The sequence below is a fragment of the Tachyglossus aculeatus genome, chromosome 21 (assembly GCF_015852505.1).
Source record: "Tachyglossus aculeatus isolate mTacAcu1 chromosome 21, mTacAcu1.pri, whole genome shotgun sequence".
NCBI classification, from domain to species: Eukaryota; Metazoa; Chordata; class Mammalia; order Monotremata; family Tachyglossidae; genus Tachyglossus; species Tachyglossus aculeatus.
In genome coordinates, this window is record NC_052086.1 from 36,527,428 (window position 1) to 36,552,127 (window position 24,700).

Sequence of the window (24,700 nt, forward strand, 5' to 3'; positions counted from 1 at the left end):
AAATTGGATCATCACGCAAATAAAAGGGTAATCGCTTTTTAATGTCCCTGTTATTTTTGGACCATTCGTGGGCATTTACTTCTGACTTCCTGATTGTCAAGAGCAGAATTATTTTCCCTAAATTATGATCAGGACCAATTTTCTTCCATTATTTGCAATGGTGGGTAATGGAATAGCAAGACACATTATGTGATTCAGTCAATACTAATGCATATAATTAATAATAAAAATTTTCATTCAGGACAGACCTTGAGCCTTCAGAGGCAGTGTGCAACCTTTACCATTCTATCAAACTGTCTCTCTCAGAGCTGCTTCAGTAGAGTCAAAATAATTTTTCCAAAACCTTTAGGTTTTCCCAGACTGCCTGCTCTGTATCCTTTTCTGCCCAATGTATAATTTTATACATCATCATATCCTTAAGTAGGATCCACTTATTAAAGATGTTTATTGAACTGAGAGCTTTTTAACAATACAAGCCAAGTGTGTTGAATGTTAAGAATGTCCCTCTTCATAAGTCAATCTTGGATAGAGGCCATCACGCACTCTCCGCTGTCTTCTAAAACCTTTGGATTTGCATGCATTCACTCTAATGATAATCATAATAATAATTGTGGTATGTGTTAAGCACTTACTATGTGCCAAGCACCATACTAAACATTGGGGTAGATTCTGGATAATCAGATTGGACACAGTCCCTGTGCCCCATGGAGCTCACAGTCTAAAAGGGAGAAACCGCAGGGCAATTTTACAGAAGAGGAAGCTGAGGCCCGGAAAAGTCAAATGAGTTACCCAAGTTGACACAATAGACAAGTGGCAGAGCTGGGATTTGAACCCAGGACCCCTGATTCCCTATGCTCTTTCCTCTAGGCCAAGCTGCTTCTCTACGTACATAGGATAAAGTAAAGCCTTCCTCTATGCACAAATTATTTCCTTTTGTGTTCTTTTCTTGAAACGAATAATGTATGTTCTGAGGTCACTTTTAAGAGTCTCACAGCTGACCCTTATCCTCCCTTTTCTCTGAACAGGACCCCAGCTATGATCGGCTGCTCTTTTGTGGTGGATCGCGAGTACTTCGGGGACATTGGCTTGCTTGACCCTGGCATGGAAGTATATGGCGGAGAAAATATTGAACTGGGTATGAGGGTGAGTGAAAAATTAGAGAATTATCCTAAGACAATGGATTTTATGGATTCTGAAGTTTTCATTTGAACTGGTCTGAGCAGATGGTTTCCCAAAGGAAGGAATGATAAGAGTTGAGGTACCATTTAAAAATCACAATTTAAAGGCATCTCTGATTCCATGACGGTGTGCTAGTTGAGTTCAATGCACCCATGTGGGCTGAATCGAAGGATGACTGGAATGAGCAATAGCTTTTGGACTGACAGGAAAGTCTGATCCTACAGCCCTGAAATTCCTTAAGCTAAGACATAAAGTTTAGATGGTAATTTCTTCAGGACACTCGCATCTGGGTCTGAGAATCAGATCTGCACTAGCCAAGTGACCATTATCCAACCAAACTAAGAGACGATGCTTGCCTGAAATATTCAGACTGGTGAGGTGGGTTTTCTTTCCATGATCCCTGGGAAAAGTGCCTAGATTCTCCACTTCACAGAAAAGTGCCTTGATTCTCCACTTCATTTTGTTACAATTCACCTGCCCATTAAAAAGAGCTCTTTTCGAGGGAGCAAACTCAGAAAATACTTCCTAGTGATCTAAAATATGTGACTTCACTTTGTTAGTCTTTAGGCCCAAAACACTGCTTCGTAATTACCCCTTTGGTTTTCTCTCTAGTCAACATCAATCAGTACCTTTCAGAATTTCCCTCCATGCTTATTCCATATTCTCTGTTGTTAAAATGTAACTTCTTCTACTTGAGGCATAAGCACCGATTAAAGACAAGCTTCCAAGTTTGTATACAGTTACTTCATGAACGGTAAATAGAGAAGCCCCTTAGGAAGAACAAAGATTTGGGTAAAGCAGCTTTGGCAAGAGATGGTCTCACACATTCATGTTTGGGTGTCTTTTTAAATCCAGCGGGCTTTGTCGTTAATGGGTCTTTGTTGAGCTGCTCAGCATCAAGCTGCTGTTAGAAAGCTGCCCTGAGGATTCATTACATTCTCCTTAAGAGGCATGAGAGGCTGGGATAGCACCGAAACTTTGTGAGCCCAGTCTTTTTTTCCTTCACTGAACAAACCTCGTGCTGTCTGATGTCTTTTCTGCATGGCTGCCTAAAGGACAGATCGAACACCCTGGAAAAGAGTCTGGTATGAATACCTTGGTAAATCAGTCCAGGTCGAACTGCGGAGTTCTGTCTCTCCTCTTGAAAGCTAAGATACAAGCTGCAGGGAGACTGTTCATGTTAGGGACTGTGAAAAGAATCTGATTACACACAAGGCCTGGCTGTGGTTACCAGAAGTGCAGCGACATGTAATTTCTCTTGAATTAAAGGGATGAAATATTCAAATCGGAGGCACAAATCCCTGGATACACAAACAGAGTATGTTCATTCATCCATAGGTTCTAAGAACCAGGGCTGGTTTTCTACAAAAAATTAATCTCAGGGTGTCGATTTTCTGGTTTGAGTGAAGGAAGTCAGGGGGTCAGGTGAGGGTAAGTTTTCATAATAACGTTGACCCCAGAATTTGGATCAGATCAAAGTTTGGGTGCTCTGAATAGAGTGGTAGGGTCAAAGAGATGCTTTAGAAATTTATCTTCTGGTTTCCCAGCCTAATCACTTACTTTCCCACTCCTCACTCCTCCCCACCCCATTTAACAAAGGTAGGGCTCTTCTAGGGCTCTTCTAGCAGAAAATCATTCCATCTTTGAGCTTTAACATGATTCAAACTGTCAACTCTGGTTCTTTTCTGTCCTTGCATCAAACTCTCCCTTCAGAAACACGTCATGAGCTACCAGAATCTGTCTCCTTGCAGATCTCTCATTTACCATCTCTTTCAAAGTGGCAATTGATTTATGCCAAATAAAGTTCACTGAGAACCTCCTGGCTTCCATCTGAACATCAGGCTAAAAATACGCAGTTGACCTCCCCACTGGCCTCACTGCTGGGCAAGCTCTGATGGAAGAGGTGGCTGGGGTGGCTTTGGGGAATGTTTTCCCTGGTGTGTGTTGAGGGTCCAGAGAAGTGGGGTGAAAATCACACTGAAAAGCTGTATCTATGGGAATAGACAAGCAGTGTGGTCTAGTAGATAGAGCACAAGCCTGGGAGTCAGAAAGACCTGGGTTCTAATCCCCTGCTCCACCACTGAAAAGCTGAATGGGGTAGTGAGAAGTGAGAAGCAGCGTGGCTTAGAGGAAAGAGCACAGATTTAGCAGTTAGAGGATGTGGGTTCTAATCACTGCTCCGCCACTTGTCTTCCGTGTGACCTTGGGCAACCAACTTCATTTCTCTGTGCCTCAGTTACATCATCTGTAAAATGGGAGTGAAAACTGTGAGCTCCCACATGGGACAACCTGATGACCTTGTATCAACCCCCGTGCTTAGAACAGTGCATGGCACATAGTATGTGCTTAACAAATACCGTAATTATTATCATTATTATTTGTGGTGGTTAGACTGTGGGCCTGGAAGTCAGAAGGTTGTGGGTTCTAATTCCTAATATGACTCTTGTCTTCTTTGTGACCTTGGGCAAGTCACTTCACTTCTCTGGGCCTCAGTTCCCTGTTATATAAAATAGGGATTGAAACTGTGAGTCCCAACTGGGACAGGGACTGTGTCCAACCCGATTAGCTTGTATCGACCCCAGTGATCAGTACAGTGCCTGGAATATAGTAAGTGTTTAACAAGTACCATAATTATTATTACTATTATTACTATCAAGCGCTTAGTACAGTGCTCTGCACACAGTAAGCGCTCAATAAATATGATTGATTGATTATTATTGTCTGCTGTATGACCTTGGGCAAGTCACTTCACTTCTCTGTTCCTCAGTTACTTCATCTGCCAAATGGGATTTAAGACTGTGAGCCCCATATGGAACTTGAAATATGCCCAAACTGATTAGTTTGTATTTACCCCAGCATTTAGAATGGTGCCTGACACGTAGTAAGCACTTAACAAATAACATAAAAAAATATTGAGCCTGAAAGAGAAGATGGTGGGAAGCCTAGAATTTTCAGGAAGGTCAAGTATTGTAAACAAGTATAGGTAGCCATTTGTGCTTAATGATAACAAAGTAGAAGTTACAGTAAGAAATGTTTGGATTAGATGTAACAAATAACTTTGGAGCTATAGAATCAGGAAGACTGGATACCTGAGGACATGCTGAAATCTAAATACAGGAGTAGCAGTGGCATCTAGTTGTCTAAAATGGCCCAAATACTTCCCTGGAATTTCCCTGAAGACAGTAGGGTAATCTGGATACAACTAGAATAATCAGTGGCATTTATTGAGCGCTTACTGTGTGCGAAGCAATGTACTAAACACTGGGAAAGTACAACAGAGTTGGTAGATGCAATCCCTGCCCATAAGGAGCTGACAGTCTACAGTGGGAGAGAGAGAAATTAAAATAACTTATAGATAGGGGAAATAGTAGAGTATAAAAACATGTATATAAATGCTGTGGAGCCGGGGTAAGTGTTAAAGAAGAACACAGCCAGTGGAAAGAGTCTGGGCTAGGAAGACAGAGGACCTTCTAGATTGTCAGCTTGATGTGGGCAGGAACTATGTCTGGTTCTATCGTTATATTGTACTCTCCCAAGCATAGGGACCATCTCTATATGTTGCCAACTGGTACTTCCCAAGCACTTAGTACAGTGCTCTGCTTACAGTAAGCACTCAATACGATTGAATGAAAGAATGAATAGTAACTGTGGTATTTGTTAATTGCTTACTATGTGCTAGACACTCTGGGGTGGATACCAGCAAATCAGGTTGGACACAGTCCCTGTCCCATGTGTGACTCACAGTTTCAATGCCCATTTTACAGATGAGGTAACTGAGGCACAGAGAAGTGAAATGACTTACCCAAGGTCACGCAGCAAACATGACTGAGCAGGGATTAGAACCCATGACCTTCTGACTCCTAGACCAGTACAGATAGAGGAAATGAGAGCTTAGTCTTGTCTTATGCCGTCGAGTTGTTTCTGACCCATATCGACACCATGGTCACATCTCTCCCAGAACGCCGCGTTTTCCATCTGCAATCATTCTGGTACTTTATCCATAAAGTTTTCTTGGTAAAAATATGGAAGTGGTTTACCATTGCCGTCTTTCACACAGTAAACTCAAGTCTCCACCCTCAACTCTCTCCTATGCTGCTCCTTCCCAGAACAAGTGAGATCTGACTTGTAGCAGATTGCCTTCCACTCACTAGCCACTGCCCAAGCAAGGAATGGAATGGGTGGGCCTCTGCTTGTGTGACCTTAGGCATGCCACTGACCTTCTCTGTTCCTCAGTTAACTTCATCTGAAAAATGGAAATTAAGGTTGGGAGCCCCATGTGGGTCAGGGATCATGTCCAGCCTGATTTGCTTGTATTTACCCCAGCACTTAGTACATTGCCTAGCACTTAAATGCATACCTTCTAGACTGTAAGCCCACTGTTGGGTAGGGACCGTGTCTATATATTGCCAACTTGTACTCCCCAAGCACTTAGTACAGTGCTCTGCACACAGTAAGTGCTCAATAAATACGATCGAAAGAATGAATGAATACCTTCCCCCTATATTTTGCATACCCTTCTTACTTATGCACTATTGAGGTTATCCCTATCCCAAGGTGCAGGGTGCTGTGTTTAGCAATCTGCCCCCTACAATGACCCAAACCCAGTGGCCCAACAATAAATATAACTGCAGTTAGACTGTCCCCATCAGGATGGGGGGTCCTGACAAAAGCTTTGAGAGATAAAAATCAAAAACAGCCTGGCCTAGTAGAAAGAACACGGGACTGAGAGTCAAAGGACCTAGATTCTAATCCTGACACACTCACACACCCCCACCACCACCCAGTAGTCTGCTGTGTGACCTTGGGCAAGTCGCTTTGCTTCTCTGTGTCTTAGTTACCTCATCTGTAAAATGGGGATTAAGACTTTGATCCCCATGTGAGACATGGACTTCGTTCAATATGATTAGGTAGAAACCAGCTTATTTGTACCTCAGTGCTTAATATAGTGCCTACCATATTTTAAAGAGATTTTAACAAATCCATAAAATAAAAAGCAACTCCAGGTGAGGAAAACTGTGGTGCAGAATTGAGATGGGTGCAGTGTAGAATGCACTGGCAGTCTTTTTGGCCATAGCTACGCACACTTTCAAACAAGAAGCAGAGTAATACATGTCACTATCTACATATCACGTTAACATATATTGGCTGTTGCCAGTATGGTTAGAGTTGCATGAATATATTCTGTTGCACACATTTACGGATATGCGTATGTATGTATTTGTTACTGAGTAGATAATTATGGTGAGTAATAAACGTAGAGCTTCATATTATTTTTGAACTTCAAGTGAGGCCTTTATTTGTGTATGTGTATCCTCAGCTCCATAAATTCTTTAGGGTGTCTTCTACAATCCCACTGCGTAGCACAAGTCATACCAAACGCAAAGTACTTTAAGCATGCAATGTCCTAAGTACGTAAACACAGCAAGGATCAGAAGCAATCTCCGAATTCATTTTGGTAATGGGCTCAAATTATGAAACTCTTAAACGCAAATGACTCGGGAAATAGAAATCAATAGTTCTTTCTAATGGAGTGTAGGTTATTTACTCACTAGCGCATTAAGGAACTGGAGTGGGTCTCATGCTGCTTCCAACTCCTCTGGTTACCCGGAGCCCCAGTGGTTCTTGGTTTTCGAGGAAGGGTTCAAATAAACCTTTAAACCTATCTTCCAATTTCACCTCATGCGAAGAGCTCATTATCCATATTTTTATAGTAGAACAATTCATATGGAAAAGATCGCCTTCCTTAGTATAAGGAGGTAAACCATTCCGGGGGTTTTTTTGGCCCAGCAAAATGTGATGAGGGGGACTAATGGACCAATTTTATCGATTGGTAAATATCAAAGAGAACACATTGTGTTGATGGCAATAGAAGAACAGGATTTTCTGACAGTTAACCATGGGAGACCATTTTTCACATTCTAAAAGTATTTTCCCAAATCAACAAAGTTAATTGACTTGGTGGATTTGCTTTATCATTTTAAATACCTCAGTGTGCCATAATGAACAATTAGGTATAGTATGAATTACGCATTCCAAGTACATTGGGGTAAGACTGAAGCCAAGTAAGAAGGAAGTGAGGGAAAGGATTTGGAGTGCTTGCAGGGGAAGAGTTACTGATCAAATGGAAAGGTAATTTGGGACAGTTAGTACAGTGCCCTGCATTTAAGCTCATTGTGGACAGGGAATGAGTCTGCCAACTCTGTTGTATTGTACTCTCCCAAGCACTTAGTACTGTGCTCTACACATTGCAAGAGCTTGAAAAATACCATTGATGATGATGCTCCACACATAGTAAAAGCTCTGTAAATACAATTGATAAAGAAAGTAAATACCACTCGTTAAATATGAAACCAGTGAGTGGACTGCAAAGCAAGAGTTTGGATAGAGCAAGGGCCTAAGAGTCAGAAGGACTTGAGTTCTAATCCCGGCTCTGCCACTCATCTGCTTTGTGACCTTGGGCAAGTCACTAAATGTCTCTGTGCATCGGTTATCTCATTTGTAAAACGGGGATTAATGGGGACTCTGTCCAACCAGATTATCTTGTATCTACCCCAGCGCTTAGAACGGTGCTCGACTCATAGTAAGAGATCAGCCTCCTCTCTGATCTCCCATCCTCCTGTCTCCCCTCACTTCAGTCTATACTTCACTCTGCTGCCCAGATTATCTTTGTACAGAAACGCTCTGGGCATGTCACTCCCCTCCTCAAAAATCTCCAGAGGTTGCCTGTCAACCTACGAATCAAGCAAAAACTGCTCACTCTCGGCTTCAAGGCTTTCTATCACCTCACCCCCTCCTTCCTCACCTCCCTTCTCTCCTTCTACAGCCCAGACTGCACCCTCCGCTCCTCTGCCACTAACCTCCTCACTGTGCCTCGTTCTCGCCCATCCCGCCGTCGACCCCTGGCCCGCATCCTCCCCCTGGCCTGGAATGCCCTCCCTCCACACAGCCGCCAAACTAGCGCTCTTCCTCCCTTCAAAGTCCTACTAAGAGCTCACCTCCTCCAGGAGGCCTTCCCAGACTGAGCCCCCTTTTTCCTCTCCTCCTCCCCATCCCACTTCTGCCCTACCTCCTTCCCCTCCCCACAGCACTTGTATATATTTGTACAGATTTATATTCTATTTATTTTATATGTACATATTTACTACTCTGTCTTGTTAATGATGTGCATATTGCTATAATTCTATTTATTCTGACCATTTAGACACCTATCTACATGTTCTGTTGTATTTCTCCCCTTTCTAGACTGTGAGACCATTGTTGGGTAGGGACCGTCTCTACATGTTGACGACTTATACTTCCCAAGCGCGTAGTACAGTGCTCTGCACACAGAAAGCACTCAATAAATACAAATGAATGAATGAACAAACACCATCATTATTAATTTATTTTCTCCAAACTGGGAGGATATAATTGTGATAGTGTCCATCATAGTAGTAGCCGCATTTCTTGAGCACTTGATGCAGTGTACTAAAGTAGGCAATTAAGAAATGCTGAATAAAGAAGCTACATGTTCCCTGCCCACAAGGAGCTTACCATCTAATAGGGGCAATGAGAATTAAAATAGGTTTGTTAGAATGGTCAGAATAAATCAATTGGCACACATTATATACCTGAGTGCTGAGAATGCTGTAAATCACTTGCTAAGAGGTAGAGTTGCCTGAATGGATATTATGACTCAGGGCACTGGGAAATCAATTTGGGAAAAAGTTTGGGGATTTTCAGGCTTTCTATGTGGGGAAAGCTGACACGGGGAGGAAGGGAGTTCCAAGCTGAAGGAACAGTTTGTTTGAGAGAAAGGAAGCAGGAGAGTTGGGATACAATGAGAGGTACAGCTAGATACAGGATCTGCCCTCCCTCCTAAATGAGTTTTCAATGTGGCTCTTCCAAGGACTTCTAAGCCTTGTGGGGAAAGTGATGTGAATGAATTAACAGAATGGGAAGGCCCCACAATATACCTTACCTGATTGGAGTTTCTCTTAACAAAGACCAATATCGGTAGGATGGTAAATGGGGCTGTTATGATTGACAGCTAGTTAATGATGGAGCTCTCTGAGTGAGCAGCTTTTCCAGATCTGGCAAGAACAGGCTGTGACCCTCCACCTCTCTGCTTCCATCCTTCAAGAGTACTCTGGGGAAAGGACTAGGTGGCTAGTCTTTTAGGTTTGACATATTTTATGAAGGAAATGGGTTTCTGTGTGGGGATAGTACAGTGCTCTTCACACGGTAAGCGGTCAATAAGTACAATTGCCGGCACTGCTGCTTGTCAGCTGTGTGATTTGGAGCAAGTCACTTAACTTCTCTGTGCCTCAGTTAACTAATCTGGAAAATGGGGATAAAGACTGTGAGCCCCACTTGGGGCAACCTGATCACCTTGTATCCTCCCCAGTGCTTAGAACAGTGCTTTGCACATAGTAAGCGCTTAACAAATGCCATCATTATTATTATTATTATTAATAAAGCAGTCCATAAATAATGATGGCATTTGTTAAGCGCTTACTATGTGCCAAACACTGTTCTATGCACTTGATTGATTGACTGGGAGAGGATGACTTGACACCTGTCCACATGTTTTGTTTTGTTGTCTGTCTCCCCCTTCTAGACTGTGAGTCCGATGTTGGGTAGGGACCGTCTCTATATGTTGCCAACTTGTACTTCCCAAGTGCTTAGTACAGTGCTCTGCACACAGTAAGCGCTCAATAAATACAATTGAATGAATGAATGAATGAATAAAAGCACAGCTATGCTATTGATAGAATTACTGAAGTGTGTGGGACATTTTAGCAGCATGGCTTAGTGGAAAGAGCATGGGCTCGGGATTCAGAGGTCAAGGGTTCTAATCCTGGCTCTGTCACTTGTCTGCTGTGTGACTTTGGGCAAGTCACTTAACTTCTCTGTGCCTCAGTTACCTCATCTGTAAAATGGGGATTAAGACTGTGAGCCTCACATGGGACAACCTGATTACCTTGTATCTACCCCTGCACTTAGAACAGTGCTTGGTGCATAGTAATAATAATAATGATGATGGCATTTGTTAAGCACTTACTATGTGTCAAGCACAGTTCTAAGTGCTGGGGGAGATACAAGTGTCAGTTGTTGTGTAGGGACCTTCTCTATATTGCCGACTTGTACTTCCCAAGCGCTTAGTACAGTGCTCTGCACATAGTAAGTGCTCAATAAATACGATTGAATAAATGAATACAGGGTAATCGGGTTGTCCCACATGGGGCTCACAGTCTTAATCCCCGTTTTACAGATAAGGTAACTGAGGCACAGAGAAGATAAGTGACTTGCCCAAAGTCACACAGCTGACAAGTGGAGGAGTTGGGATTAGAAACCACAACCTCTGACTCCCAAGCCCGGGCTCTTTCTATTAAGCCACGCTGCTGTTAAGCAGATAATAAGCGCTTAACAAATACCATCATCATTATTACTATTATTATAGCTCAAATGGAGTTTTAACCCAGGTAAGAAAACATTTTTCAGTCAAAGCATCAGTTCTCCTTCCTTCTTAGACTAAGTTCTGTGTGGGACAGAGTCTGTGCCTAAGATCAGAAAGCCTTTCTTTGGTAGTCCACAAGTACAGCCAAGGGCCTGTCGAATGGCCACACACCCCATGACCTTGATTAATGTAAACTGATAAGGGCTTTTCATGTCCACTAGAAATTTCAGAGGTATCTTCCTGGAGACTACATACTAAAGGCTTCTGTGCTTAGGTGGGGGTTAACCCCTAACTCAGATATTCCACTTCGTTAATAGTGTACCGAAAATAAAATGGTTTGAACCTCGTTGCCTAACCTATTCCTACCCCTTTTCCCAGCTCCTTGTGGGCAGGGATTGTGTCTACCAACTGTATTGCAGTGTACTCATAAGCGCTTAGTTTAGAGCTCTGCACACAATAAGCGCTCAATCACTACCATATATTGATTAATTGACTGGCTGGTCAGAGGCCTGCACAGGATTTCCTGTCCCCGTGACAAAATTGCACATTCTCTTCTCAGCTTCCTCTAAAACGTCTGTTCTCCCCTCCCAAACTTAGATAACTGCTGTGGCAAAGAGTTGCAGGCACTTCAGACTGTGCAGCCAGAAATGGATTGCAGTGAGATACTTTGGTGGAAAGGTGAAATGTTCACCCTCGATTTTTACCCTTGACCCCACTTGGTTATGAAGATTTCCTGAACAAGGTTGGTTTAGCGAGTTCTCCCTTTGCCTAGAGGCAATTTCTAGCAGGAATTAAGGGTGATTCCATTCTAGTCAACAAAACACTCCAGCCATGGGTGCCATTTGGTTCTTGGAAAATTTGGAAACATCAACCATGTCAAGCTCTAATGCTTACCCCTGCTTTTCCTGACAGAGATTTGTTCTTTTGGTAGATGTTACTTTTGCATCATAGCCATAAGCCATGAAGATTTATCATCACCAGCACATGAGGGGACCAGGGAAAACAGTAAAACAAGCAGCTTGAATCCCGAGGCGAGAGACGAGATCCCAGCCTCGTGTTGGGAATGGCTGAGCTCAGCCTGTTTGAAACTCCCTCTTCACTGGGGATTTCCTGGTGAATACCTTGCCTGGAAAGGATGATAGGGAATGGAACATTAAAAAGGTAATTTCCAAGATGTTCTCTAAGGAGCTATTTCTAATCACTTTAGCCCACTCATATAAAAAGGTATTTGTTAAGGGCTTATTATGTGCCAGACACTGTTTTAAGCACTGGGGTAGATACAAGATAATCGGGTGGGACACAGTCCCTTTCCCACATGGGGCTCACAGTTTTAATCCCCACTTTACAGGTGAGGAAACTGAGGTATAAAGAAGTTAAGTGACTTACCCTAGATCATACAGCAGACAAATGGCGGGGTCAGGATTAGAACCCAGTTCCTTCTTACACCAGGCCTGTGATCTATCCACTAGGCTATGCTATTTTACCTCAGAGTGCTAAATGATCTCTCAAAGATCTCAACATTTTGTATCTTGGAATGCAAATACTTCGTACTATTAGTGGACCCACTAGATGGGCTATGATTGGAATTCATGATTAGTCGGGAAATAGTGTGGAATCGTGAATAAAACATGGACCTGGGAGACAGAGGACCTGTGTTCTAATCCTGGCTCCACCACTTCCCTGCTGTGTGACTTTGGGCAAGTCACTGAACTTCCTTGTGCCTCAGTTTCCTCAACTGCAAAATGGGGATTCAATACCTATTCTCTCTCCTACTTAGGCTGTGAGACCCATGTGGGACAGAGACTGTGTCCAACCTGATTAATTTAGAACAGAGCTTGACACATTTGTAAGTGCTTAACGAGTACCGTCAAAAATTAATTGTGGTTTTGGAAAGCAGGGCTGCATCAGTGATCTGCATAATAAAGTTTGCGTATTAGTGTTTTTACCTAGAAAAGCCAACCAGTGATCTAAGGGGACCTTGTAAAGCACCTTGAAGGATGCAGAGATGTTCAAGGAAATAGTTCAAGAAGGATGTGCGACTAGACATTTCCTGAAGTGCCAGGTTGGGTAATATTTTACAAACTCTCTCCTGTCCCAGAATCTTCCAAACAGCTTAAGGTTGGAAATGTCAGCCAATTGATTTGTATACACAGTCCCAGGGTTAGAAAATCCCCTTAGATCTAAAGCTCGATCTATGTCTCAGACTCTCACCTTGGACCTGAGGTAGCGGCATGCTCTTAACTCACTGTAACTGAGAAGAGGTAGTGTGGCCTAGTGAATGGAGCATGGACAGGAGCCAGAAAGACTTGGGTTATAATTCCACCTTTGCTACTTGTCTGCTGTGTGTCCCCACGTGGAACATAGACTGTGTCTAACCTGATTACTTTATATATACTCCAGCACTTAGTGCCTGGAACATAGTAAAAGCTTAATAAATAGAATTTAAAAAGAAAAACTGCATTTTTGCTCAGAAGGCCTGGAGAAGAAGAAGGGAACAAGATTAGTTCAGGTTGGTAACAAAATACCCAGCCAGGATGCTGGAAAGGTAGGGGGTGCAGGGTGGAAGAGGTAAGTAGGTAGGTGGGGGGGGGCACGTGTGTGTGTGTGTGTGTGTGTGTGTGTGTGTGTGTGTGTGTGGTCATTTGCAGGGTAGCATTCCTGGAAGATTCGTGGTCTGAAATCTTCCCAAAGTCTGTTATCCATTCTAATGCCATAAGGCCACTGGTTTGCACCGAGCAAAGAATTGCTCTTAAACTAAATCACCTTCATTTAGCCCTCTGTAAACTGGACTAATGACACTTAGCTTCCAGAGTCAGGCTAGCTTAGGGAGAGGGGCAGGGAAGAGGAGTGAGTGTTGCATGGATTTTTGTTTAATTTGTGTAATGTGCTACCTAAGTTCTCAGGGGCCATCTCACTCCTCATCTTCTGAGTGAATGTAATCTTTGTTCAGATGGAGCAAGGGAACTGTTGACTACCCCTGAGTAGTTAGGACAGGTGAGTAGTAGGGTTCAGAGGAGGGGAGCGGGAAAGATGGAAAGTGGTTTGGGTTTTGAGGTGGGTTTAGAAGTTGACTCAAATATTGATTATTCTTGGGATTCTATTGGGTCCACACACAAAAACGAAACAAAGCAAAAGCACAGTTAGCAGTTTACCTCCGTGTTCTGTACAGCCCTTTGCAGATAAGCAGGACTTTACCTGTCCTCTTTAAATTTCTCTTTAAAGGGAGCAATCAAATTTAGGACATTTTCCAAGCAGAAACAAGTAGCCCCTGCTAGATGAGGGCTTGAATAAAGCAAAACCAAAAATTAGTTTGTATTTAAAGTATTACAAGCAAATTGAGGAAGGTTGTAGCTTCTGTGGACTTTTTCTGACCATTTAGTGTTTCTTTGCTCACCTGCTGAAGCAGCCTCTGTAGTCAGTAGAAATCCGCCTCAGGGAGGCCAGCCCTATACATGGGGAAGACCTTCAAATTGGCAGTTCCCATGTCAGAGGGACTAGCCCAGTGATGGAAGACTTTCCAGACTTTTCCACACTCCTCTCTGTTCACCAGTCTATACTGAGTTCAGAGACAATAGCGCAGGGAGCTTGTGTGACTTCTGGGAAGGCCTCCAGAGAGACCTCTTCCACAGGCCTGAACAATCCCAAGATCGCCTACAGTTGGAACAAGGAGGAAAGTACTCTGTGCTTCACTAACCCTCACCTCCCCAGGGGAGCTGCAGACAGCAAGAGGACAGTTAAGAAGATAGAGAATTGACTGGACATTGTGTAAATCAGGTGTGAAATTGGACCAGGCCAAAAATAGACAGAGATTACAAATCTGTTATTTATACCTCCTCCATTCATGAAAACCTGATGTTTGCTCAGCATACCTTTAGCTTGAAAGAGTTTACACAATCATAATAACTATGGTATTTCTTTAAGAGCATACTACATGCTCAGACTGTACTAAATGCTGAGGTCAGTACAAGATAATCAGGTTGGACACAGTCCCTGGCCCTCCTGGGCCTCACTGTCTAAGAGGGAGTAGGATTTAATCCCCATTTTACAGATAAGGAAACTGAGGCATGGAGAATTATTATTGTTATTATGGTATTTGTTAAGTGTTTACTGTGTATGAGGCACTGTACTAAGTGCTAGGGAGAATACGAGCAAATTGGGTTGGACACAGTCCTTGTCCCATGTGGGGCTCACAATTTCAAACCCCATTTTACAGATGAGGTAACTGAGGCACAGAGAAGTGAAGTGACTTGCCCAAGTGACTTGCCCAAGGTCACCCAGAAGATAAGCGGTGGAGCCAGGATTAGAACCCATGACCTTCTGTCTCCCAGGTCCCTTCTGTTTTAGTGAAGGCCACACTGCTTCTCTAAAATTGAGCAACTTTTTCACTGCATCATTTACTAAGGGTTTGCCCTAGGAAACAGGATGGATATGTGAAAGTAGTTGCAAAACTGTCAGCTCTTTAATATATGCCTATTACATTATGTGAGATAATAGCAAAACATCTGATATCCCTGGTGAATATATTTCTTCATTTCTAATTTAGATCTGAACAATTCATAGCCAATTGAAATCATATTTAGCATGACATACGGTACTTGGCTGATAGCACATTACCCTTAGCCAATACAGCCAAGGAATCAGAAATGAGTAAATATGGTATGCCTGGGAATTGTGTTAAGGTGTACTGTTCTAGTATTTGAAACAATTTTATCTATAATAAACTGAGACGTTTGTAGGTCTCAGAAAAAAAAATGTCTTGAAATGGAACTTTTTATACCCCATGAAAGTAAAGTTCTATCTAATTATTTTCAATGACTTCTTACCCAGTGAAACTGAATTAGGGAAAATCCAGAGATAGGAAAGGAATGATAGATGAAACACAAATGTTATATTCTTTGTGTTAGCTAAAGAGATTAGTGCTATAAAATGTCAGCTAAAGAGAAATAACTCATTTTTATCACTGTTTGCTGTAAATTTTCTCTTTATTGGAATACTCGCACCTGGAGAGGAACTGATAAATCAGTAGTATTTATTGAGTACTTGCTGGGTACAGAGCACTGTTCTAGGCACCTTGGAGCGTACAATAGGAGTACATTCATTCATTCATTCAATCGTATTTATTGAGTGCTTACTGTGTGCAGAGCACTGTACTAAGCGCTTGGGAAGTACAAGTTGGCAACATATAGAGATGGTCCCTACCCAACAGCGGGCTCACAGTCTAGAAGGGGGAGACAGACAATAAAACAAAACCTGTGGACAGGTGTCAAGTCATCACAATAAATAGAAATAAAGCTTGATGCATATCATTATCAAAATAAATAGAGTACAAGATGCAGCTGCTGCCTTAGAAGAGTTTATCATTCAATGTGGAAAATAGGCCAAAGCAAAGTATTTGGGGAGATTATTTTCTTTTCATTCCATTGTCCTGATTGGCGATTTTAAGTTGGAACTAGTCAGGAAAAATAAAACTTTCCTGAAGTCCAACGTTTTTATTAAAACGTTTAATTTACATTTAACATGGTGTCTGAGGCAAGGCTTAACCAGAGGGTTGGGGAATTAGAGCCATGTTAGAGATTCCAGCTTCCAACTCCACCTCTCAGCTCCCTGAGACTCATCTTTTCTCCTTTCTCTGTCTCGGTTTTTAAACCAGGGATTTTGGCATAATAATCCTGTCCACCCTTGACCTCACCTACTCTTCTCCCAGACCAGCGATTATAGAGCTACTCAGGATCATTTTGTACTCATTATCAGCAGGTGCGAAGAGAAAGTGTAAAAAGCCTAATATATGTGAACTCCTTTCTTGGTTTCTCCCCACCAAAGTGAAGAAATGCAAGCCATTAGACAGAGGGAGGGAAAGAGAGTTATGGCCATGTTCAATGTTGATAACACTGGTGCTGAATGGTATGCAGACATGTATGGGTTACTGAAAAGACTAATATGTGACCACCATTTTGTGGGTTTGAGGATATAAAAATGGTCTTTTGCCATGCTGTAGCACTTCTTATTTTCAGTGTCTGGTGCTGTTTCTGAGTCTGGCAGTCATAATAGTTGTAAATAATAATAGAATTTTGGTTGAGCATTTGCAAGGCACATTCTAAATGTAGATTAGAAGAGAATTAATTCCCTTCTGTTATATAAAAATTCAGTCAAGAAAGGGTGTCTAAGAACTAGAGAAATGGGTATTAATTTGCTTTTCTCTATAATGCAGTGTTAATAGTCATTCATTCAATTATATTTATTGAGTGCTTACAGTGTGCAGAGCACTGTACTAAGCAGTTGGAAAGTACAATTTGTCAACAGATAGAGAAAATCCCTCCCCAACAATGGGCTCACATCACTCCCCCTCCCTATCCCCACCTAACCTATTGAGCAGAAGTAGCCAGACTTGGTCTGAAAAATTATAAAGAGGTCCTGGACTTCTCAACATCAGCACAAACAGAGGTAGGGGTGAGGAAGGTGTGGGATGAAGTACATAGGGTCTATAACATTCTGATTTCTGGCTAGGAAAAGCTGGGTCTATATCTTTCTGAAAGCAATAAGAATATTTTTCTTTTGTTTCTCCCACTCTTTGAGAATCCCACCCACTGGCTTCCACTCTAATAATAATAATAATAATAATAATAATATTTGCTAAGTGCTTACTATGTGCAAAGCACTGTTCTAAGCACTGGGGGGATACAAGGTGATCATGTTGTCCCACGTGGGGCTCACAGTCTTAATCCCATTTGACAGATGAGGGAATTGAGGCCCAGAGAAGTTAAATGACTTGCCCAAAGTCACACAGTTGACAATTGGCAGAGCTGGAATTTGAACCCATGACCTCTGACTCCAAAGCCCGTGCTCTTTCCACTGCTTCTCATAGCATCTCACTGCTTCTCATGTCTCTCTTATGACACTAGCAGCAAGTTGGTGAACACTTAGCAACCTTGCACAGCACTTAATACAACGCTCTGGACACAGTCTGCACTTACTAAATGCCACTTATCGATTTCTGATGCCGCTGACCCTCCATGAAGGGTGATATTTTGAGGGGAAATTCCACCCACCCGCCAGGGGCTGAGCCAGGAGGACTGTGGAAACGAGGGCCGAGAAGGCGGCTGTCCTGAATGTTTTTCCTTCCTTCCCTTTCACTTGTGTGTGTGTTTATCTCTGAGACTCAGCATTGAGGTATGGAGAGTGCCCTGAATTCAGAGCAGCAACCAAAGGCTTGCTGCCAGTGTGGACATGTCGTCCCTGCTGCTGCAGCAGCTGTAATTTCATTTCACACCCTGCTTCAGTCCACAAATTTAGGACTTCTATTAAGACACCAGAATCCCCATAGCCATGTGCTCTTGCTGCTGTTCTTCCTTGCATTCCTTTGAAGCTGTCATCCATTGGAGAAGAGTCATGTTTCTGAAGAGAATGGGCCTCTGGGACCTGGAAGTTGGTGGAAAATTGTTGACTAAGCTCCATTATTTACTGGGGAGATGCAGAAAACATGTTTCTTGATTACACAAATATAAATACAACTCTCTTATATCATATTCTCCCAAGTGCTTAGTACAGTGCTCTGCACACAGTAAGAGCTCATGTTTGAATAAACACATTTGACTGAATGATATTCCTCAACTTTGAGCAAAAGTCATCTTCTAATTAACTTCCAGGTTAACATGTCAGTTAAGATACCAGGTTCTACTTCAAACCTGTGAACTGAGAAGCAGCGTGGCCTAATGGAAAAAGCACAGCCCTGGGAGTTGGGATCTGGGTTCTAATTCTGGCTCTGGCACATGTCTGTTGAGTGACTTTGGGCAAGTCACTTAACTTCTCTGTTCTTCATTTACCCCATCTGTAAAATGGGGATAAAGACTGTGAGCCCCATGTGGGACATGGATTGTGTCCAACCTGATTACCTTGAATCTACCCCAGTGCTTAGTACAGTGCCTGCCACATAGTAAGCGCTTAATAAATACCAAAAAAAAAAGCGGGGAAAAATATGGAATTAAATATTTATTAGATGCTGAGTCCTATTCTAGGCATTGAGGTGCACATGTGATAATCAGATAAGACACAGTCCCTATCCCTCATGGACCCCATAATCTAAGAGTGAGGGAGAACATGTATCTGATCCCCAAGTTTTACAGCAGAAGAAATTGTGGTCCAGTGAGGTAAAATGTCTTGCCAATGGGCCTTTCTGAGCTCTTACTGTGTTTAGAGCACTGTGCTAAGCGCTTGGGAGAGGACAATAGAGTTTAGAGAGATTCATTCACTCATTCAATCATATTTATTGAGCACTTACTGTGTGCAGAGCACTGTACTAAGCGCTTGGGAAGTACAAGTCGGCAACATATAGAGACGGTCCCTACCCAGCAACAGGCTCACAGTCTAGAAGGGGGAGACAGACAACAAAACAAAACATGGAGACAGGTGTCCAAATCATCAGAACAAATAGAATTAAAGCTATATGCACATCATTAACAAAATAAATGGAATAGTAAATATGTACAAGTAAAATAAATGGAATAATACATCTTTACAAATATATACAAGTGCTATGGGGAGGAGAAGGAGGTAGGGCAGAGGGATGGGGAGGAGGAGAGGAAAAAGGGGGTTCAGTCTGGGAAGGCCTCCTGGAGGAGGTGAGCTCTCAGTAGGGCTTTGAAGGGAGGAAGAGAGCTACCTTGGCGGATGTGTGGAGGGAGGGCATTCCAGGCCAGGGGAAGGACGTGGGCCGGGGGTCGATGGCGGGACAGGTGAGAGCGAGGCACAGTGAAGAGGTTAGTGGCAGAGGAGTGGAGGGTGCGGGCTGGGCAGTAGAAGGAGAGAAGGGTAGTGAGGTAGGAGTGGGCAAGGTGATGAAGAGCCTTGAAGCTGAGAGTGAGGAGTTTTTGCTTGATTCGTAGAGATGATCCCTGACCTCAAGGACCTGGCCCTCTAACTGGAGAGAGATGTGTGTCTCATGTCACAGAGCAGGTCAGTGGCAGAGCTGGACTGAGACAGAGTCCCTACCTCGCATTCTTTCATCTGTCCACTAAACCACACTGTTTCTGAATGAATAAGAAGCAGAATGACCTGGGGAAGAGAGCAGGGGCTTGGAAGTCAGGAATCCTAGGCTCTAATCCCAGTTCTGCCACTTGCCTGCTCTGTGACACTGGGTAAGTTCCGTAACTCCTCTGTACTACAGTTTCATCACCTGTAAAAATGGGGATTCAAAACCTGTTTTCCCTCCTACTTAGACTGTGAGCCCAGTGTAGGTCAAGGACTGTGTCCCTTCTGATTAATTTGTATATCTTCCCCAGGGCTTAGAACAGTGCTTGTTGCATAGTGCTTCACAAGTATTATAACAATGAACCTGAAGCCTAAAACTTTCATTCTATTTGTTCTGACGATTTTGACACCTGTCTACATGTTTTATTTTGTCGCCTGTCTCCCCCTTCTAGACTGTGAGCCCACCGTTGGGTAGGGACTATCTCTATACATTGCCGATTTGTGCTTCCCAAGTGCTTAGTACAGTGCTCTGCACACAGTAAGCGTTCAATAAATATGATTGAATGAATGAATGAATAAAGGGTGAGTCAAAGAAGAAAGAGAACCAAGTTAACTATTTGAATGGCATTTTCTAAGCTCTTACTATGTTCCAGGCATTGTACTAAGCACTGGGGTAGATACAAGCTAATCAGGTTGGACATGGAGCTCACATCCAAAATCCCCAATTTACAGATGAGGTAACTGGGGCACAGAGAGGTGAGGTGGCTTGCCCAATGTCATACAACGGACAGGTGAAGGAGTTGGGATTAGAAGCCAGTTCCTTCTGAGTCCCAGGCTCAAATTCTTTTCACTAGGCCATGCTGCATCTTATCAGCTCTAGTTTAGCCATCTTGCGTATGAGAGCCCGCAGGTTGGTTCCACAGATGTGGGGCCTGTTTAGTCCCAAGGTGCCCAATGTGCCAGCCCTACTCAACTTCACAAACGCTGCTGACAAGTTCCGCTCCTGTGAGCTACAGTTCAAGGTCAAATGGGACTTGAAAATATGAGTAAATGTCAGAGTTTTCAGGAGCATTGATCTTAGCCTTTTTGATTACTGCCAGATCCCATGAATAAATTAGTCTTGACAGGCGCAGTAAATTGTATAGACTACGGAACTTGAACAGTAAATGTAAAAGGACGTAGAGGGGAAAAGGGAAACCTGTACAGACACCAAGGGAGGGGGAATTCAGATTCTATGTTGTGGAGAAAGGGTGTTGAAGGAAAGCTATTTTTTGTTCATATTTCATTGTTTCATATATAAAATATTACATATTAAAAAATGTAAAAAAATTAGTGCTAGAGAAGCAGTGTGGCTCAGTGGAAAGAGCACGGGATTTGGAGTCAGAGGTCATGGGTTCAAATCCCGGCTCCACCGATTGTCAGCTGTGTGACTTTGGGCAAGTCACTTAACTTCTCTGTGCCTCAGTTCCCTCATCTGTAAAATGGGGATGAAGACTGTGAGCCCCCCGTGGGACAACCTGATCACCTTGTTCGAATCCCAGCTCTGCCACATGTCTGCTGTGTGACCTTGGGCAAGTCACTTAACTTCTCTGAGCCTCAGTTACCTCATCTGTAAAATGGAGATTATGACTGTGAGCCCCACGTGGGACAACCTGATCACCTTGTATCCCGCCAGCACTTAGAACAGTGTTTTGCACATAGTAAGTGCTTAACAGATGCCATCATTATTATTACTATTACTATTGTAACCTCCCCAGCACTTAGAACAGTGCTTTGTACATGGTAAGTGCTTAATAAATGCCATTATTATTATTATTATTATTATTATTATTATTCATTCAATCGTATTTATTCAGTGCTTACTTTGTGCCTGTACTCTTCCAAGTGCTCAGTACAGCACTCAATAAATACAGTTGACTGACTGACTGACTGACAGCAGTGGGCTCTGGAGCCAAAAGCATCAATCCAGTGTGCCTGGGACTTGTCCGCTGCTGGTGGATTAATAAAGTGAGGGACAACTTTGCTCCTCCAATGCCAACCTATACATTGTATCTTAATTTTGTCTATACCATGCCGATCCCTTGCCCACATTCTCCTTCTGGCCTGATGCTCCCTCCCCTTAATATTCAACAGTCCACCACTCTCCTTCCTAAATCACATTTCCTGCAAGAGGCCTTCCACATTTAGGTCCTCATTTCCCCTACTCCATCTCCCTTCTGGGTCACGTCTGCACTTGGATCTGTACCCTTTAATCAATCAATCAATCAGCATTATTCATTGATCATTTACTGTGTGCAGAGCACTGTAATAAGTGGTTGAGAGATTACAATATAACAGAGCTGGTAATAATAATGATAATGATAGCATTTATTAAGCGCTTACTATGTGCAAAGCACTGTTCTAAGTGCTGGGGCGGTTACAAGGTGATCAGGTTGTCCCGCGGGGGGCTCACAGTCTTAATCCCCATTTTGCAGATGAGGTAACTGAGGCCCAGAGAAGTTAAGTGACTTGCCCAAAGTCACACAGCTGGCAATTGGAGAAGCTGGGATTTGAACCCATGACCTCTGACTCCAAAGCCCGTGCTCTTCCCTGCTCACAATGAGCTTACAGTTTAGAGTGGTTGTACAAGCAGTGGGTTCCTTATTCATTCATTCATTCAATCATATTTGTTAAGTGCTTACTGTGCGGAAAGCATTGTATTAAGCCCTTGGGAGAGTACAATACAACAAACAGACACATTCCCTGCCCACAGTGAGCTTAGAAGGGCTTGGATGGGAAACTGTTCCCCATTTCATCTCCACAGACTGCATGCTCTCCCAGTGATTACCGACTAATAGAATGCAGCACTGACAGTCTCCGACACTGAAATTTCAGCTGGAGTTTACCTCGAGACAAGGTATAAGATAAGCAGATCAAACACAGTCCCTGTCCTTCATGGGGCTCACAGTCTACGTAGGAGGGAAGACAGGTATCTAATCTCATTTACAGATGAGAAAACTGAGATACACGTGAGATATGTGACTTGCCCAAGGTCACACCGCAGGCAAGTGACAGATCTGGGGTTAGAACTCAGGTTTCCTGCCTCTCAGGCCTGTGTTCTTTCCACTAGGCCCCACTGCTGCTTGCCAAAATTACACCAGAGACGGGTTCTCTTCATGCCCTCATAAATGCTATTTTATTTATTTTCTCTTCCCTATGTCTCGGCACCAAATCCGCACATCCATTTGATAATTAAAATTATAATATGTATTTACTATGGGTTGAGTTCTTTTCTAAGTGCTGAGGTAGAAATGATTTAATCAGATCAGACACAGTCCCTGTCCCACATGGGGATCACAGTCTAAATAGGAGGGAGCACAGGTATTGAATCCCCATTTTGAAAGTTGAGAAAACTTAGTTCAGAAATGTTAGGTGACTTGCCCAAGGTCACACAGCAATCAAGCAGTTAGAGCTGGGATTAGAATTCAATCCTTTTCTTTTTCCACCAGGCTATGCTCCTCCATAAACCTTTAAAATGTTCCCAGGGAGCCAGGAGTTGGGCCATAATTTTGGGGTAGCAGTGATTTTGTAGTCTCCTTGTAGGTAGGGAAGTTGGCTACCAACTCTGTTGTATTGAATTCTCCCAAACATTCAGTACAGTGCTCCTCAATCAATCAATCAATCATATTTATTGAGCGCTTACTGTGTGCAGAGCACTGTACTAAACGCTTGGGAAGTACAAGTTGACAACATAAAGGGACAGCCCCTACCCAACAGTGGGCTCACAGTCTAGAAGTAAGTGCTCAATAAATATGAATGGTTGATTGACTCCAGGCAGCATGTATCAGAGAAGTTGATCAGGAGGAAAAAAACCTTCCCTGGCCCCTGCAGAAGACAGGTTAGCCAACCCCACTGTTGGCTAACCTAGGAGAATCACCTAGGAGATTCTCTTGGTTATGGGTTCTAATCCCAGCTCCACCACTTGTCAGCTGTGTGACTTTGGGCAAGTCACTTAACTTCTCTGTGCCTGTTACTTTATCTGTAAAATGGGGATTAAGACTGTGAGCCCCACGTGGGACAACCTGATCACCTTGTATCCGCCCCAGAGTTTAGAACAGTGCTTTGCACATAGTAAGCACTTAACAAATACCATCATTATCATTATTATTATTATTCTCCAATGGTCTGAAGTGCTTAATAATGGTAAGAGGCTGCCCTGGTGCCCCTCTCCATACCAAATCCCAGTTGGTCGACTGCAGAGATTACATGTCAACAAAAGGAAGCATTACCCTCTCTTACTCCTTCTGTTTACTTCTCATCAGGGAATTCAGTCTCTGAAAATACAAAAAGAGAACGCAGGACTTTCCACCTGTCACCTTGTAGGTGGTACAGGGCCCCCACTGAGACCATCAGGAAATATCCGCCTATCATAAAACCTACTCTGGATAGTATTCAGCATAAAATAGGCTATTGCTCTGCTACCTGTGTTCCCCTGGCTGAGAACATTGAGACCTTCAGAAGCAGCTTGTGCAAATTAAACCAAACTATCTCCTTTATTAAACAAACGATCAACGTTTCCTTAATGAGCACTTTGAAGTAGCCTTATCCCTTAAACTTTAGTAACGCACATGGCTCATTTCTGCACACTTTGCTTTAAGGGCCGTTATCAGTTTACTCTAGCACTGTTTCACATTCTATTTCTGTTCCAACCATGCGTACTGCTTCCTGTTTGATCTTTGTCCTTCCTCTGGCTTTAATGATCTGGAAACAAATTTGGTCTGTCAGTCTACCCCCTGATTCTGAGTCTGATCATTCCAAAGTAAGGTACAGGAAGCAATGTGGCGTAGGGGATACAGCACGGACCTGGGTAACAGAAAGACCTGAATTCTAATCTTGACTTTGCCACTCATCTGCTGTGTGACTCGTCTGCTGTGTGACCTTGAGCAAGTCACTTCTCTGTTCCTCACTTACTGCATCTGTAAAATGGGGATTAAGAGTGTGAGCCCCACGTGGATCAGGGACTTTGTCCAACCTGATTAGCTTGTATCTACCCCAGCATTTAGAACAATGCTTAACATGTAATAAGTGCTTACCAAATACCATCATTCATCATTATTTTTATTACCCGTTTCACCGTAG

The 24,700-nt window shown here is 43.0% G+C and overlaps 1 protein-coding gene across 2 annotated transcripts in view; it reads left to right on the plus strand.

The window, feature by feature from the left end:
• GALNT9 (polypeptide N-acetylgalactosaminyltransferase 9) overlaps nt 1–24,700 on the plus strand; it is a 260,712-nt gene that overhangs the window by 149,452 nt on the left and 86,560 nt on the right. For both annotated transcript variants that reach the window (XM_038763871.1, XM_038763870.1), the window contains one exon: nt 1,026–1,143. In XM_038763871.1, the coding sequence (XP_038619799.1) occupies nt 1,026–1,143 (118 nt within the window). The remainder of the gene's footprint in view (nt 1–1,025; nt 1,144–24,700) is intronic.